General features: G+C 38.1%; 1 protein-coding gene across 1 annotated transcript in view; it reads right to left on the bottom strand.

Annotated features, from left to right (window-relative positions):
- Positions 1–1,757: 1,757 nt before the first annotated feature.
- Positions 1,758–15,879, bottom strand: part of LIN7A (lin-7 homolog A, crumbs cell polarity complex component) — a 120,904-nt gene continuing 106,782 nt past the window's right edge. The window contains exons 5-6 of the mRNA XM_029954548.1: positions 9,113–9,334; positions 1,758–2,705 (exon numbers count right to left, since the gene is read on the bottom strand). Coding sequence (XP_029810408.1) covers positions 9,113–9,334 — 222 coding nt within the window. The 3' untranslated portion in view covers positions 1,758–2,705. The remainder of the gene's footprint in view (positions 2,706–9,112; positions 9,335–15,879) is intronic.

Here is a 15,879-nt window from a genome sequence, read left to right as displayed (position 1 = left end):
CTAACTTTGAATATCTAATTTATTTATTATATTGAAGATTGAGCTTCATGTAACAGCAACCTGGTATGTCTTTAATATGACTTTGGACACGTCAGTAGCTCTACCGCGATCATTAATAGTAAAGAACATTAGTACAAGTTGTGGTGATTTTTTTCCCCTTTCCCTCTGGCTTCAGTGAACCTTAGAGAACTACAAAAGGGCCACTCTAAGTCTTAGGGAGGGCTACTTTTGATTAAAACTTTAAGGGAAGGTTTATATTTCAATAGCCAGATTTTACTGGAAAAAAAAAAAGACCGGTCATTTTATCATTTGTATGTAGGACCACTGTGACAGGCAATCTGTCTTTAGATGCCTTAGTTGTGATGGATTTCCCCTTCACTTTGATAAAGGACTTGGCATACATTTATTAGCATTTAACATTATGCAAATGAAGCATAACATACAAAGACATCTAGAAAACACAAATGTAAGGTATCTGCTCATTTGCTAGCTGCTTCTGTAACACCATGATGATATTTATATTGATGTGAAAACACATGACAATTTAATATCAACCATACACTTATGGCTAAATGAAAACCTATCGTCAGCTCCAAATTTATACAAGGCATTGAAATGTGTTGAAATGACCATTTTCTCATGACAAGGGTGCAAAGATTTCCCTTTATGAGAATCTGTGGCATTGCCTGAATAGCTTTAATATTTCTTTGTTAAATGATAACTAAAATATATGTTTTATTAAATTTTTCTTATAAAAATGAGAACTACCTCTTTCAAACTGAATAATACTCACAGTCTCCATTCACTCCCTTAAGACATGCTTATCCCTTTTGTAAACCTATTTTACATAACATTCAGGGTCCTCCCCCTCGCCCTCCCCTCCCCCCCTCATTTCTCTCTCATAAAAAATGATATGTTTTCAGGATTGTTGTTGAATCTGGTTTAACTCCTAGCTTCCTTGCTCTTTGTTCTCTGTTGGGTGATGTACCGTGAAGAGTAGGCAGAACTTGGCCTTGATAATAATACCCTTTGATGGGGCAAAATAAAATGTGCTGGGGAGTTCTGATTGGTTGTTTTTTGTTTTTTGTTTTTCAAGAAATAGCTCCTGAAGTAAGACCCATAAATTTCTAATTTGGGGGGCTATCTGAAATGTAAAATTTGTTTATGTTGGAGATTCGGTTTCTGCATTTGAGAAAAAGAAACATTCAAATATTTGCCTCAGTTTCAGTCATCTATCTAGGATGTTTCAACTGAACATTTATTCTTTTTTCAGGTACATTTTGGTGCCCAAGGTATTTAAGTGCTCGAATAATTATTGCTTTCTATTCATTCCAATGAGTAAAATCAGACTTATGTGCTAGGATTTACCATAAGTCAAAGGTGATGATCTGTATAGGTAGCTCTTAGCAGATCATTTTCCAGCACATGATACTTTCTTAGAAATGATATCTCATTGTCAACTTTCCTATATGAATGTGTGTAATGAATTAGGTATCTTTTTCCTCTAGAAGGAGCAGCAATTTTTCATTCACAAAATCAATATCCCCATTTACATATGCCTTATTTTAAGAGGAATACTACTTTTGATCTTAGATTGCCCAAAACATCCACTTTGTCTTTGGGGAAACTGATCTAAACAGTGTGACACATATGTTTGTATATATACGAACATATATCATAATTGAGTTTTGTAAAGCCTTACGCTTTAAAATCTTAAATAAATTTCTATGACAACATACCAGTGTAGATAGAAAGAGTTCAGATTTCCCCAGTTTATCAATCAAAAAATATGAAACTTAACAAAAAAATATTGAGAGCAAGGTTATATGTAAATATCATAGGAGGATCCATTCATGAAGCTAGGTCCTTTGCTAGTATTCTCTTACCAGATTCATAACATTTGGTAAGAAAAGACCTCAGTTTGTAACAAATACATTCTGATAATATATATTTTGTGGAATAAATACATGTTATATTCTGTTAGAATTAATAATCATAGATACAAGTGATACTTAAATTAAAAAAATATACAGTACTAGAGTTTTCTATCTTTGCCTCTAGCAAACCAAAAGTTGAGCTAAAATCATCCCTCTCCATTAATGCATAACAAAATTCATGAAAACAGAAAATATAAAGCCAATTGCTTCTGGAACCTGAATAGAGTATAAATATAGCATAAGGGGAATAAAGGTTGAATTTGCAATTAACTGGAATTCTAATTCAGACAACTCAGCAATATGGATGTGGAAGAGGTCAGGGTACGGGGCAATGAGTAGGTTTCTTTTAAGTGATGACAACCTTGAACTGATGCAGTTTAAACTATATCCTAATGAGGGATTTGTTAATCTCTGGAAAAGCTATAGAACAAAGATTCGCTTAATCTTGGCCCGGTGATTTATCTGAAAGTCATGGACTTTATTCTTCTTGTACTATTTCAGTCTGAAGACTCCCTTTAAACACTGAGAATTCCCACTGCAGCGCATGGAAGGTCTGTGTGTGTAAAGAGCGTGGGAGCAGTGGGGATTCAGCCCCGAAGACGGTGTCAAGTCGCCTTGGTAAGGAATTTATACACCACGTGGTCACAGCTTCTTGGCAGCTATAATTATCAATGTTGTCTTTTCCTTTTACTATGTGCTGGGATTGTTAAGCACGGTTTCAAATTTGTGACTATCGGATGTTTGATCAAGTAGCTTCTCTTTAAGGACCTGAAAGGAGGGGAAAGAGTGAAGGAAAATCAGTGATTAGTATTCATTTGTCAACAACAATATGCTAAAAATATCAAAAGAGCATGTGCTATGGGAGAACAGCAAGGATTATTTTAGGCCCTATCACTCACGCACAATCTTCCACATATGAAAAAAAATGGTTTGATGTTTGCAAAGGAAGTAATTATCAAATAAGGATGGAAAAGACACAGTTATCCCCTAAAACGAAAGACAGAACACCAGTTTGGAAACATTTCAAATGTAAAACATTTCTTCCTCCCAATTCCAGATGACTCTAGTTTTCTTCATGAAGGCAGAGGATAGAAAACCTTCACAGTGTGGTTCTTGGGGCAATTAGTAGTGCTCTTAGTGAGGTGCTGAGGTGCAGCCAACAAAGTCTCTCTTTGATAGGCTGGGAGCACCGTATCCCTTCTGTGAAGCAGGTATCCGGCCCGTTTCTTATGCGTATGCGGCAAGGTCAAGCCTCACACCAGGTAGAAACCAGTAGGCAGCTGTCCATATGGTCAGACCTGCAGGGACAGCCTCCCTCAACACTCCCCCATGACCAGTCCTTCTTTCATCATTATGGAAGAGGGAATGATTACAGAATCATTCCTCTCAGAGAGAACAGTGGTTTCCAATTTTTGTTTTTCAAGGCTGCAGATATTTTTATGTCAATGAATGCTAAGCATCATATACAAAACAGAGTTTTATAAACTGTGGCCGGCCTTACACTCTGCCTGCTTTGCACCAATACCCTCCAGCCAGCATGCCTTCTAGAGATGTGCCTGAAAGCGGCTCGGGACAACAGAGCGGCCTGAAAGCCATGCATAAGGCCATCGTGCTACTGCAGGGGTCACCTACAAAGATATTACATACAAGCATTATCTGTTATTGGCATTTTACTGCCGTAATTCTACTACCCTATGACTACTGGGTGCTCACACACTGCCACATATTTTATTATGAGTTTTACATATTTTTTCTTACTTAACAGACTATTTTACTGAGTCCTATATTGAATAACCTTCTACAAGTCCCCTAATTACCAAGTGGATTTTTCATGAATTAATTTAATATAGTTACATCTCCGAAGGAAATGGGACTTAGAAGAGGTGAATTTTAGTAAGAGCCTTGGATCTTTTCATCTATCCAGGGGAGGCGGTAGGACTGAGGGAAATGCCACCAGTTGAGAGATGATTGGGCTTCCAAAATGTGGGTCACTGCAATACCCACTGGGAAGGACCATCTGCACCAAATGTTCTCATTATTTCTCTTATTCCCTTGATTTGTAATTCAACAGATTAGTAATTCTTTGTATGTTTTCAAATAAAAGCTTCCCCCCATATTAATGTAAATTTTATTGATCAAACAGCTTTGCTAATTTTATTTAATGTTTATTTATTTATTTAGAGACAGAGAGAGAGAGAGAGAGAGAGAGAGAGTGCGAAGCGCACATGTGAGTGACTGGGAGAGGGGCACAGAGAGAGGGAGACAGAGAGTCTCAACCAGGCTCTGCGGGGCTCAATTCCACAAAATATGAGATCATGACCTGAGCCGAAATCAAGAGTTGAATGTTTAGCTGACTGTGCCACCCAGGTGCCCCTGCTTTGCTAACTTTTAACTGAGTCATTGTGGTAGGCAGAATAATGGATCCCAAATATAGCCACGTCCTAATACCTAGTAGATTCTGTGCTAAGGGAAAATTAAAGGTGTAGATGGAATTAAGGTTGCTAAACAGCTGATGTTAAAATATGGATATTATCCTGGATTATCCAAGTGGGATCTATAATTAATATAATTAAAAGTGGAAGATGGAGAGGGAAAAAGGAGCCTGGGGAGGGGGTGTGATGAGGAAGCAGAAGTTAGAGCAATGCCATGTTAGGGTTTAATCACCTTTGCTGGTTTTGAAGAAGGAGAAGGGTCCATGAGGCCAGAAATGTGGAGAGCCTCTAGAAACAGGAAAAGGCAAGGAAATGAATTTCCCCTGGAGCCCTCTAAAGCCCAGGGAGACTGTGCTGGCCTTTGGTCTTACAGAATTATAAGACAATACATTTATGCTCTTTGAAGCCACCAAACTTGTGATAATTTTTTAGGGCAGCAGTAAGAAATTAATAAAACCGAAGTGATAAAGTACTTTGAGGTATGGGATAAGTGGTAAAGGTGAACTGGATAACTCCAACTCTAAGTAGGATGAACATGAATCCCTGGAAAGCATATGTGGACATGTCTGTGAGGAGGGGTGGGAGATGTAAGTGCAAATGCCATTGAAGAAAGAGGCAGAATAGCACAGTGGTTAAGAGAAAGAGGCTTTGGAACCTATGTTTCTGGGTTTGAATCATGGCCCTATTACTTACTAGCTGTGAAATGTGGTTGGTTTAAAAAAAATCCTACATGCCTCAGTTTCTTTCTTTAAAATGAGATTTAAGATACTACCTAATACCTATAGAACTGTTGTGAAATTAAGTATTTTAACATATACGAAGCACTTGGAAGAGTTCTTGGCACACCCTAATTGCTTACTAAATGTTATCCAGCACTATGATTATTATTTTTATTATTCCACTTTTCTACTTGGTCATTCTGGGTTCCTTGGATTCAATTTTATCAGAGGTGTCCTTGGAGGCTGGTTTTTTCACTTCTGCAGTGGTTCCCTGGATCGGAGCACCAAGATGGCGGCTCTGGCAGTGATGGCCGAGGATATAGAACAGTCAGTAGGGGACAAAGTAAGGGAAGTGGGGGCCTGACAGTTGGTGAGGCCACTGGCAAACCCCAGCTACTTTGTAAATACGTTAAAGTCCAGCCTGATTTCAGATTCCATGAATTCTCCACCCTCAACCAAGCAACAGGAGGGCAGAGGCATTTGGCAATCTTTTAAGTCTTGACTTCTTCAGAGTTTTTTCTGAGACAACGCAAGAAGAATTACTCTTCTTTCCCCCTTTTATTGAGAGTCTGGGTGAAAAATGGATATATACAAATGCATGCTTTAAAAAATGAGATGCAAGCTGAATAAATGTAACCCTCTTTGTCAAGAAAGTGGGTATAGGGCAAAAATATCTATATGCCTATTCTCTGTTTTGGTTTCTGTGATACAGTTGTAGTGAGAACATATCTATTATCTTTTAGAAAAAGTAATCTACTCTTCCTGACTATCAAACATAAGAGTTAGGGGAAGAAAACAACTGAGTTTTATTTCAAGTGAGTTTAAAATTTAAAATGGGCATAACAGACATTCTCCACATACCACTTGCATTCAACCTATTTTCCATTTGTACGCACCACTTACCATGACTAGTTACTTCATAACATATACCATTTTAGATTTAAACAATTCCTAATTTAGAGAACAGGAATTGTATTTCACTTGATAAACAATAAGTATCTGACAAGTATGTTGCTTTACCTGGTCTTTGCTTGACTTGTCCAACTTCAAAAAAAAATCAGAGATCTGTTCAAAGTCAGTTGGTCAAGTTAGTTTCAATTTTCCTCCCCAAAGCAGCCATAGTATGAGTAGGAAGTGTAACAAATCCCATTTAATCCTTAAAATCTAATTAATTAAAAGTTGAACAAGAGCTAATGTATGTCTCTTTGACTGAATTCACCATAAAATCTGTGCATGACATGACTTGGTTGTACTTGGCTTGTACTTGAAATGGCCACTATAGTTTCATCTCAAGGGACCATGATGGTGTGTGGAGGAAGTGCTGTCTTGGCAGGCATAAATATAAATTTCATGTTCACTAAGTAGAACATCACCATTATCGTGTACAAGAAAAAAACAATATGTAAAAGTCTTTTATTGAAAATATTAGTCTTTGGGGTGCCTGGATGGCTCAGTCAGCTAAGCACTGGCTCTGGCCCTGGTTATGATCTTATGGTCTGTGAGCTTGACCCACACCAGGCTCTGTGCTGACAGCTTGTGAGCCTGAAGCCTGCTTCAGATTCTGTGTCTCCCTCTTTCTGCTCCTTCCCTGCTCAAGCTCAGTCTTTCTCGGTCTTTCTTTCTCTCTCTCTCAAAAGTGAATACATATTGAAAATTTAAAAAAAAATGTTAGTATTTGGTGATGAGACAATAAGAAACTCTGAAGTGATTAATGAAGAAACAGAGAGAAGAAACTGAGTGCACGGCCCAGGAAATATAAAGATAGTCTAAAGATAAAAAGATACAAAGATTGAATAGGCATAAGGTGGAAGCTTTTAGTTAAGACTTCAGAAGTCTAAATGGCAACATACCTCTTTCAAAACACGCTAGAGTAATTTTACTCTGGGCCAGGGTGGCAAATCAATTAGAAAAACGGTACAAGTCTGCATTTTTCAGGATAGAAGAAAAAAATGGGTTAGTGGAAAGAGTTTCCATGTTTGACTAAGGAATTATGGATTGTTATTATTAGAAAAGAGAGCTTTGAAGGGATTCTTAAAGTACCAAGGCAAAATCCCTGTACATTTGGAATGGATACAAGAGAAGGATGTGGACAAAATGACTTGTTCCAGATGCAACCCTATCATCCTGGGCCAGCCACCATATCTCTTGCCTGGACTACTATCTAATAGCCTTGTAATTAGTCTGTTCTCACTCTCACCTTGCAATAATCTATTTTCCTCAGAACAGCCAGAGTAATCTTTTTAAAAACATAAATCAGATGTCACTCCCTTACTTAAAGCCTTTAGTGGCTTCCACTGCAATAAAATCTAACTTCCCTCAGTGGTTTAAAAAGCTTTCTGTGACCTGGCCCTCATCTACCTTCTGTCCTCACTCATTATTTCCTAACTAACTATCCTGGCTTTTTTTCTATTCCTCTAACATCAAATAGCTCACGAGTCTCTCTTAGAGCTATGCACTGGCTATTTCCTCCTCTTCTTATCTTTCGCCTTGTCACTCAACCTCAGCTTAAATGTCTTCTCCTTTGAGATATCTCCCCTGATCACCTAATTGAAAGTTGTCACCTAGCTAGTTTCCATCAAAGCACCCTTTTAACTCTGCAAAGTACTGGTTCCAATAGGATATTTTCATTTACCTGTATATTAACTACCTCCTCCAACCAGAATGTAAGCACCATGAGAGCAAAGACTTTGTTTTCTTTGTTCATGCCCGTTGAGCAGTGCCTGGCCCATGGCAGTACCAAATAGATATTTACTGCTGAATAAATGTAATTTTTAGAATGAATGGAAGGTTATTTTAGATAAAGTCACCAAAAAGTGGTATCTACAACAGCACTTACAGGCAAAAAAAAAGAAAGACTGATTACTCAGCACTGTCTGAGGACGAATCCTATACTCTTTATACTTCCCTAGGCAGCTTCTCTTATTGTGAGTGTTGCAAACAACTGAGTCTCACGTCATATCCAATATTTCTGGCTGTGCAAATAGTAATCTGACGTTGAATGACTGAAAACCACTATCACCCAATGTTCAAATGTCATTTTCCAAGGCCATTTGAACCTCACTTCAAAATCACATTTACAGACATCACAGTGTAGAGGTCTGCAGGGCTATTAACTGTCTCTTCCAAAAGATAGGAGGATAATTTATAGAACTCCAGAATATCTGATGTTGGCAGATGAAATGCTTGCAAGAGCAGAAAGGAAAATAATTCTATGCTACTTGAAAGTGTGGTTGTGAGGACACCACAAAGCCATTGCAATCTCATATCATTCATCTAAAAAATGGAGTTTTAGTGATACTTACCTTGAAGGGTTTTTCTGAGGATACGGAAGAACACGTGAATAGAGCCTCGCACAATAGAGGCGCTTCAAAGATTCTCACTCTTAACATTTTTTCTTGAATTTTCTTAAAAACATATCGCAAACCCTGACAGCATTTTTGTCACAAAGTGGAATTTAGAAAAAAGGCAAGAGCGTCATATTTTAAGTGAACACCCATAGAGAATTTCATATCTCTTAGGGCATGCACACGGGCAGTTGTCTACTTCATTCTTCAGAGAGGAGTGGTTTTCTAATACTTTGTACCTGTATTCTAAAGGGATCTTCCTAAGACCAGCACTATGTAGTTGTTTAGTTCGTACACTGTGCAAACGCAACTGGCCAAGGGGGTGAGTGGGGCTGGAATTCAACCCGTACACTTGTCATGTGGCTATGTGCCCAGTGATCTGGGTTGCACAGAGGATGCATTTTCATGGTTTGTATAAAGCATCCCATAATCTGTACCTGGCCCTCCCAAGTATATTATTTTCCAAAATAGCTTGCCTTTGCAGAAAATATTACAAAAAGGAAGCAACTGTCTTGTTTACATTTTCTAAGATCATCATTATTTTATTTGCTTGATTGATTTTCAGGAGGCATTGTCAAACCTAATGGCGTCAATCCAGCTGTCTAAGAAACTATATTAAAAACCGACACAAACCTGTATGTGTAAGGTATTTCCTTTGTGTAGAAGAAGGTACCTCTTACCTATGACATGTGGTTTTGCTGTGTTTGTTGCTGCTGCTGCTGCTGTTGCTGCTGCTGAATTAGCAACTGTTGTTGCTGCCGACGCCGGGCAGTCCGGAGCTTTTCAAAGCGAGCCTCCATTTCTTCCAGGACTTTGGGGGTATACCGTACCACCAGCTTGACGCTGTCTTTAGCAGCCTTGAGTAGTTCCACCGCTTTCTCATGGTGCTCCCCTTCCACGCTCTGAAAAGACAGGGACATCTCTTAAAGGGGAGAGCTTGCACGTTCTTTTCCTTGCAAGACCAGCCTGAAATTAGCATCTTATTAAAACCCCAGTTTGAAGGTACTGCAAATGGGATTCACTGCCATCATCATTATTATTTCTTGAGTTTGTAGATGAAGTATAGGCAGGTTAGGATGCACTAGGGTACCAGACGGATTGAATGGGGGCTCAAGTTCGGAGGGGGAGGAACAGTCAAGACCTCAAAGATCATGCTAACCTTTAGAGTGAGATTTCTAAGTTTCGTCTGGAAGAATAAATGCACTAGTCAAAAAAGTTCTGACAAAATTTTCAACGAGAGTAATAAAGGGGAACTCTCCCTATCAGATATTATATGTTACTAAGACTCTATAATGATTAAAGCAGTGTCTTATTATTGTAGTAAGAGATAGGAGAACAGAGTCCAGAAGCAGATCCATCATATGTAAAACTTTGTTATAGGATAGATGTGAGATTTAGACCAAAGGGGGAAACGACTGTTAAATAAGGATGCTGAAACAAATAATGGTTAAATGATAGAAATTAATGTGGAGTCCAACCTCACAGTCTAGTCTAAATATGACCTTCAAAAATTTAAACATAAAAATAAAACCATAAAGCAACTAAAATGAAATAGAGGTGAACGTTCATCTTGCAATGGAAGAAGAATTCTGAAGTAAAAGTGTCAACGGAAAAATCACAAAATCAGACTTACAAATTGTAAGTTTCTATATCTCAAATACCATCAAAGTCAAATAACAAACCAGAAAAAAATATTCTCAATTTCTGACAATTTTTTAATATTCTTAAATGGCAATAAAGACCTAAGCAAAATAGGCACATGAGGGCACGGACATGTAATAATAAAAAATAAAAACTCATGAAAGGATGTTTAAGTTTTCTTGTACAGATGAACACAAAATATTTCATTTTTAGTTTAAAAATGGTATACATGTTTTTTTAAATATGGAGTATTTTGCAAGGATGTGGGGAAATGGATCTCTCAAATACTGCTAATAACACAAACTGATACAATTTTTCCAGAGGGCATTATTGTTATGCATTGAGTAAACTCTTTACAAAGAATAGTTTATTTCAGAGAAATTTACTAAGGATATAATCAGGTATGCACACATACCTATAAGGTAGGCATGATAAAACAGAAAACAAAAAAATAAATCAATTCTCGGCTTTGGAGTATGAAGTCTTTTGAGCATCATGGTACAGACGGTACATTTAGTTGGGGAGACTATGTTTTTACTACAAGTAAATACAAAGAGGTTTCTTTTCCCAAACTTTCTAAAGATTCTCCAGGTTAGGATTAGGGAGAAGCCAAACAGAAGAAAGCTGTAATCATATTACAGGGCCCTGAGAAAAGGAGATAACCTTCCCTCTCAGCTGATCCTCAAGGCAGATGACATAACCCCTATTTTAGAGGATCGAAGTACAAAGGACCCTTTTGACTTGCTTCATGGACAGAGCTCCTAGGAGAAACGCCTGTATAAGGAGATAGGCCGAGAGACTTCTAGAGAACCTGAATGAACTAAAGTGACCCGAGAAAAACCACCCAGAATTGGTTGTGGTCACATTTTAGAACCTGAGGAGAGAGGGGACTCAAGATGGATATTCTATTGAGTTACACAAAGTAAGTTGCATTTTATGCACACTTCAGTTATATATCTTGAGATTCATAATTACTACATTATACAGATTTGTGGAGACAAAAGATTATGTTCCATTCTATCACAAGCTTCAGTGAGCTGGATGTAGACTGAGAAAAAAAAGTAAAAATAAAGCTTTGAATTTAGCAATAAGGCAGTCACGCTGGTATGTAAAAATGCTGCTTCCTTGTGTGTTGGAGCACCAGGCTGATACTAAAGGTTTAAGAGATGACCATGGTCAGCCCTGGAGGCAACTTGTGTAACTGCACCTTCACTAACTCTGTGGTCAATGGAGAGCAAGCGCTTATTAAAAAAAAAAAAAAAAAAAAAAAAAAAGAGCTGCTGGGCAGAGTGAATTTTTGCCTGTGGCTAACGCTTAGGCAAATACACTTGTTTATTGACTAACGAATTCTTTTAATTATTCAATCATTGACATGATCTCTCAACAGACCCTTATTTAGCACATATTCTACGAATTACATTCTAAGTTCTTTAGAAGAACATAAAGGAGGGTGAACACTTTGACAACTTGGCAAAGTCTAATCCCGGTTTTCAGTATGCACAAAATTTCTTCCTAATTTTCCCCAGGATGAATTGTTACTGTGAGAAATTCTCCTTCTAAAGGAAGGTGATTTGGCTGCTCTGGCTCTTCTCTAATTTCGTCTTTAATATGAAAATTTATTTGTTTACATGGTTCAATAACACGGGTTCATGTGTTTTCTAGGCCAGATGATTAGTCTCCAAACTTCTTTTGGCTTTTGTTCTATTTGCTTTCATCTAATAGGGTTGGAAATTCTAGGCCAGACCTTCGGAGGCCCATTATCCCAGTTTAGGCATTATGCCTGCAATTTTGAGTGGCCACAGGAGAGCAGTGGGACTAATACACGGGACCATCAAGCTCTAGCCATGGGGACAAAGAGCTGAGAGAAATATGGCCGCTGTGCCATAACGGAGCCCCACTGAACCATCAGTTACCCTCTCCCACCCCCAGCTCCGCTCCTCCCCACACAGTTAGCAGTTTATAAAAGAGCAGATGCCATGGTCTTTGAATCTAGAATTTTTGCCTTGATGCTCTGTCTCTGGTTTAGATGATGACTCAGGTTCTCCCAGGCTCACCAGAGTTAACAAGGCTCCTGGTTGGCCTCTGCCTTTCACTTTGCTTTCTCCCCCAGCGCCTGAGCCTTCTGAAGGTATCTGGGCACAGTGTTATACTTCTTCTTTTCTGCTTTATTAAAATGATACAAATTACATGATTGAATGGTATAATGGAAACTAAGAGGTAATTCCGAGATTTGAAGTACAAACATAGAAGTATGTGTGCAGAATGTGTTATTCCAAACACTCTCTAATTTTATTTTTTAATTATTTTCAGAAAAATATCTTAACTCTTGTCTTAATGACTGATCTGGATGCCCTTTTCCACTCGCTTTGCCTGCTTTGTGAATACTACTGGGTGCAATTATCTCTTCAACCCATAATTTACCGTTAAGTGCTTTTAGTCCCTAAGTATAAACTTTTTTTCTTTTGTCCAAATATTTATTTGAACTTCAGTTAGTTAACATACAGTGTAATATTCGTTTCAGGTGTAGACTTTAGTGACTTATCATTTCCATACAACACCCAGTGCTAATTGCAAGTGCCTTCCTTAACACCATCGCCCATTTAACCCATCCCCCTCAGTACAACTTTTTAGAAGAATAAGGCTTTTTCTCTCCTTCTTCCTTTGTCTTTTAAGGTTAAGAAGAAAGAAGCAGATCACCTACTCATGGAGGTCTCATTCTATGCACACAAAGAAGCCGAACTATCTGCTCGGTTAGGATATACATGTTGATATGCAAGCACTTGTCAACAGGTATTCCTTGAGCCTTGGACATTTATGACCCATCCCTACTATGGGCTTGTTTAGTTTCTCACTCTTAATGAAAGTATGCCTTATTTCAAGCTAAATATTTAAAACATGTTTTGAAATGCAGGAGTTTATCTGTAAATGATTAAACGGTTTCTGTCAAGGCTGTGCATCCAAAAGCCTTTCTGACTCAGCCATTGTCCTCAGCAACAAGCAGCTCAGTTTGATCAGTCACTGAGAACCCAGAGCCCTAGCTTTTCATCCAGCAGAAGAATGTGGCCCTTCTGTAATGTGAAGAGACTGAGCAAGCCTTCCAATTTTATAGCAAAATCCCCTCTTGCATTTAAAACTGGAAATCCTACATGTTAAGATTTCATTCCCTTGTTTAAGAGTTTTGTTGTACATACTGCAATTTTAGGAACTCATTCGCAAGGATTCATTTAATCAGACATCTGGTGAAAGTCAGATTTCAGTAGGAAATAGAGAGGTGGTCAAGAGGGCATGGATGTAGTAGGTCCCTAGGAAATATTTAGACCAAAGAGAAGCAGGGACCTGAAAGAGAAAAGCCCCTAAAAAGAAATATGATCTACCCCACAGTCAGGCATACTTTGGCTATGATCATTCACTGAAATGAATTAAAATGCCCTAGGAAGAATGGACATTTCCATCCTGAAAAGATTTATTTCTCCTGTCGAATCTTTTAAAAATACACATAGAAATCAATAAGGGGAGAATTCAAATCATTTTATTGCCATTTCCAAATGCATAAATACAAGCTAATGAAATATTAAATTGATATGGAACTGTAAGAGCTGCATCTCCTGTAATGTGAATATATAAAAGAAGATATTTTCATTCAGGAAGCTGGGGGAAAATAGCTTGGTAAAATCCAGATGCATACTTGTTTCATCAGCAATCCCATGCAGTAGTAAGTTCTAAGAAGCATTAAAGCTAGTTAATTTGATGGAAGTTTAGCAAATCCGTGGTTGGCCAATGAACCAACTTAGCAATATGGCTGCATTCTGATCTTTCAATAGTTTTTCTATTTCCACACTTTGTGAGATACCAGAATGGTTGCTATTTCACGGTATGCTCAATTTCCTAGTTGATTAAGAATTCTCTCTAATAAAAGAGACTTTGGATCACACTGCAGACACTAATTTGCTCATGACTTGTGTTTTCCTCCCACTGCAATTGAGAAACTAGTTGTTAAATTTTGACCCTGCCTAGCCCTCGGATGGAAGAGACACCTGCCCTAGGAAAGAAGCTTGTTATCTGTGCATAATTAGCTGTCAAATGGCCCGTGCCCAGGTCTTTATGCAGGTCTTTCTCTGTGGGGATTATATGAATATAATCTTCACAGAGTTTGTTGATGGATAAGTTGCTTAAACACTTTCTCAGATAACCAAGAGTTGGCTCTACTTCTCAGTTATTCTAGGCATATCTAGAGCCAGGTTTATTCCATGGGCTACATGACATCAGTCATTCCTTTGGATTAAGGACCAGATGATGTTATCAAGGAGTAAATAATATGAAGAGCATTGGGTTATAATATTTAGGCAGCTCAGAAACTCAGAACATTGTAACTGTAAAGACTCTCAGAAACAATCTTCATTATCTCCTTGCATTTTAGTTTTTGTGTGGTTAACATCCATCATCGTTCATAGCTACAGAATGTTCTTCTTGTGATGAGAACTTTTAAAATTTACTTCGTTAACAACTTTCAAATACACAATATAGAATTATTAGCTATAGTTACCATGCTGTGCCTTATACTCTCATGACTTATACATTTTATAACTAGAAATTTGCACTTTTTATAAAAAGTTGTTTGTGCATTTGAAAGGATAGGAACTAATGACAAGGGTAAGATCTGTGGGAGTTAGTTGGCTAGTGAAGGAGCAGCATGAGCCTATGTGAAGGGCTTAATATTAGTGGATTATGATTCTCAAGTTTGAAATGACCCAATATAGCCAGAGACAGACCAACTCCTTTTCCACAAAGTGAAAAGCAATCGATCATTTTGTTCTCATGGTAGTTTTCCTTGTAGTCCATTAAAGCATCTTACTAAGAATGCGTACATCTATACATATGTGTGTGTGCATACACACTAACATTTACGGAGCACTTAGTGCAGAGCGCTGCTGGCTACTTTCTGTGCATGATGTGTAATCCTCATAACTCTACAAGAAAGGTACTGGAGAGTTTAAGAAATTCCTCCTAGGTGCTCAGGTAGTGAGAAGAACTGAGATCAGTTTCTAGAAATTAAGCTCTTCCCTATAAAACCCACAGTCTCAAACAAGATTATAGAGTACCAAATGGGTGGCTGCTCCCTGTTTGTGTTTTTTCAAGACCAGTAGATCTTTTTATTTTTTTTATTTTCTAACATTTATTCTTCTTTTTGAAAGAGAGATAAGAGTGTGAGTGGGGAAGCAGCAGAGAGAAGAGAGACACAGAATGCAAAGTAGACTCCAGGCTCTGAGCTGTCAGTACAGAGCCTGATGCAGGGCTCGTACCCGTGAGCAGTGAGATCATGACCTGAGTCAGACGCTTAACCTATTGAGCCACCCAGGAGCCCCTAGACCAGTAGTTCTTAAACCTGTATGTACATAGGAATCAATTGAGACATTTAAAAAATATTAGAGGCTTAGACTGGATCTCAAACTTGCCATATCCACAGCAGTATGACTTAGGAATATGTGACTTTATAAAACTCTGATACAGCCAGTCAGCCAGTCACTGACATGTAGATTAGTGTTTGGACCTGGCGCTCTATCCTATACTTAACCTAAGTAGTAAAATGTAAGAGTTTCTTTACTATGTTATTCCAGGAAAGAGACCTGGGTAGGTTAGGAATTCATAATTTTCTTTTGGGGTAGCTCTAGAATCATCATTTTCGTTCACTGAGAAAACCATACACATATTGATTGGGTGTTTAATTAAGAATGGAATATCTCCCCGCAAGCGATAGGACATACTCAGAAAAAAACTTTTATGACTTTTAATCCATTCTTCTCCTCAA

Source organism: Suricata suricatta, chromosome 10 (genome assembly GCF_006229205.1).
Source record: "Suricata suricatta isolate VVHF042 chromosome 10, meerkat_22Aug2017_6uvM2_HiC, whole genome shotgun sequence".
Taxonomy (NCBI): domain Eukaryota; kingdom Metazoa; phylum Chordata; class Mammalia; order Carnivora; family Herpestidae; genus Suricata; species Suricata suricatta.
Note: the sequence above shows the minus strand (reverse complement) of the source record. Positions and strands in the feature narration are given on the sequence as shown.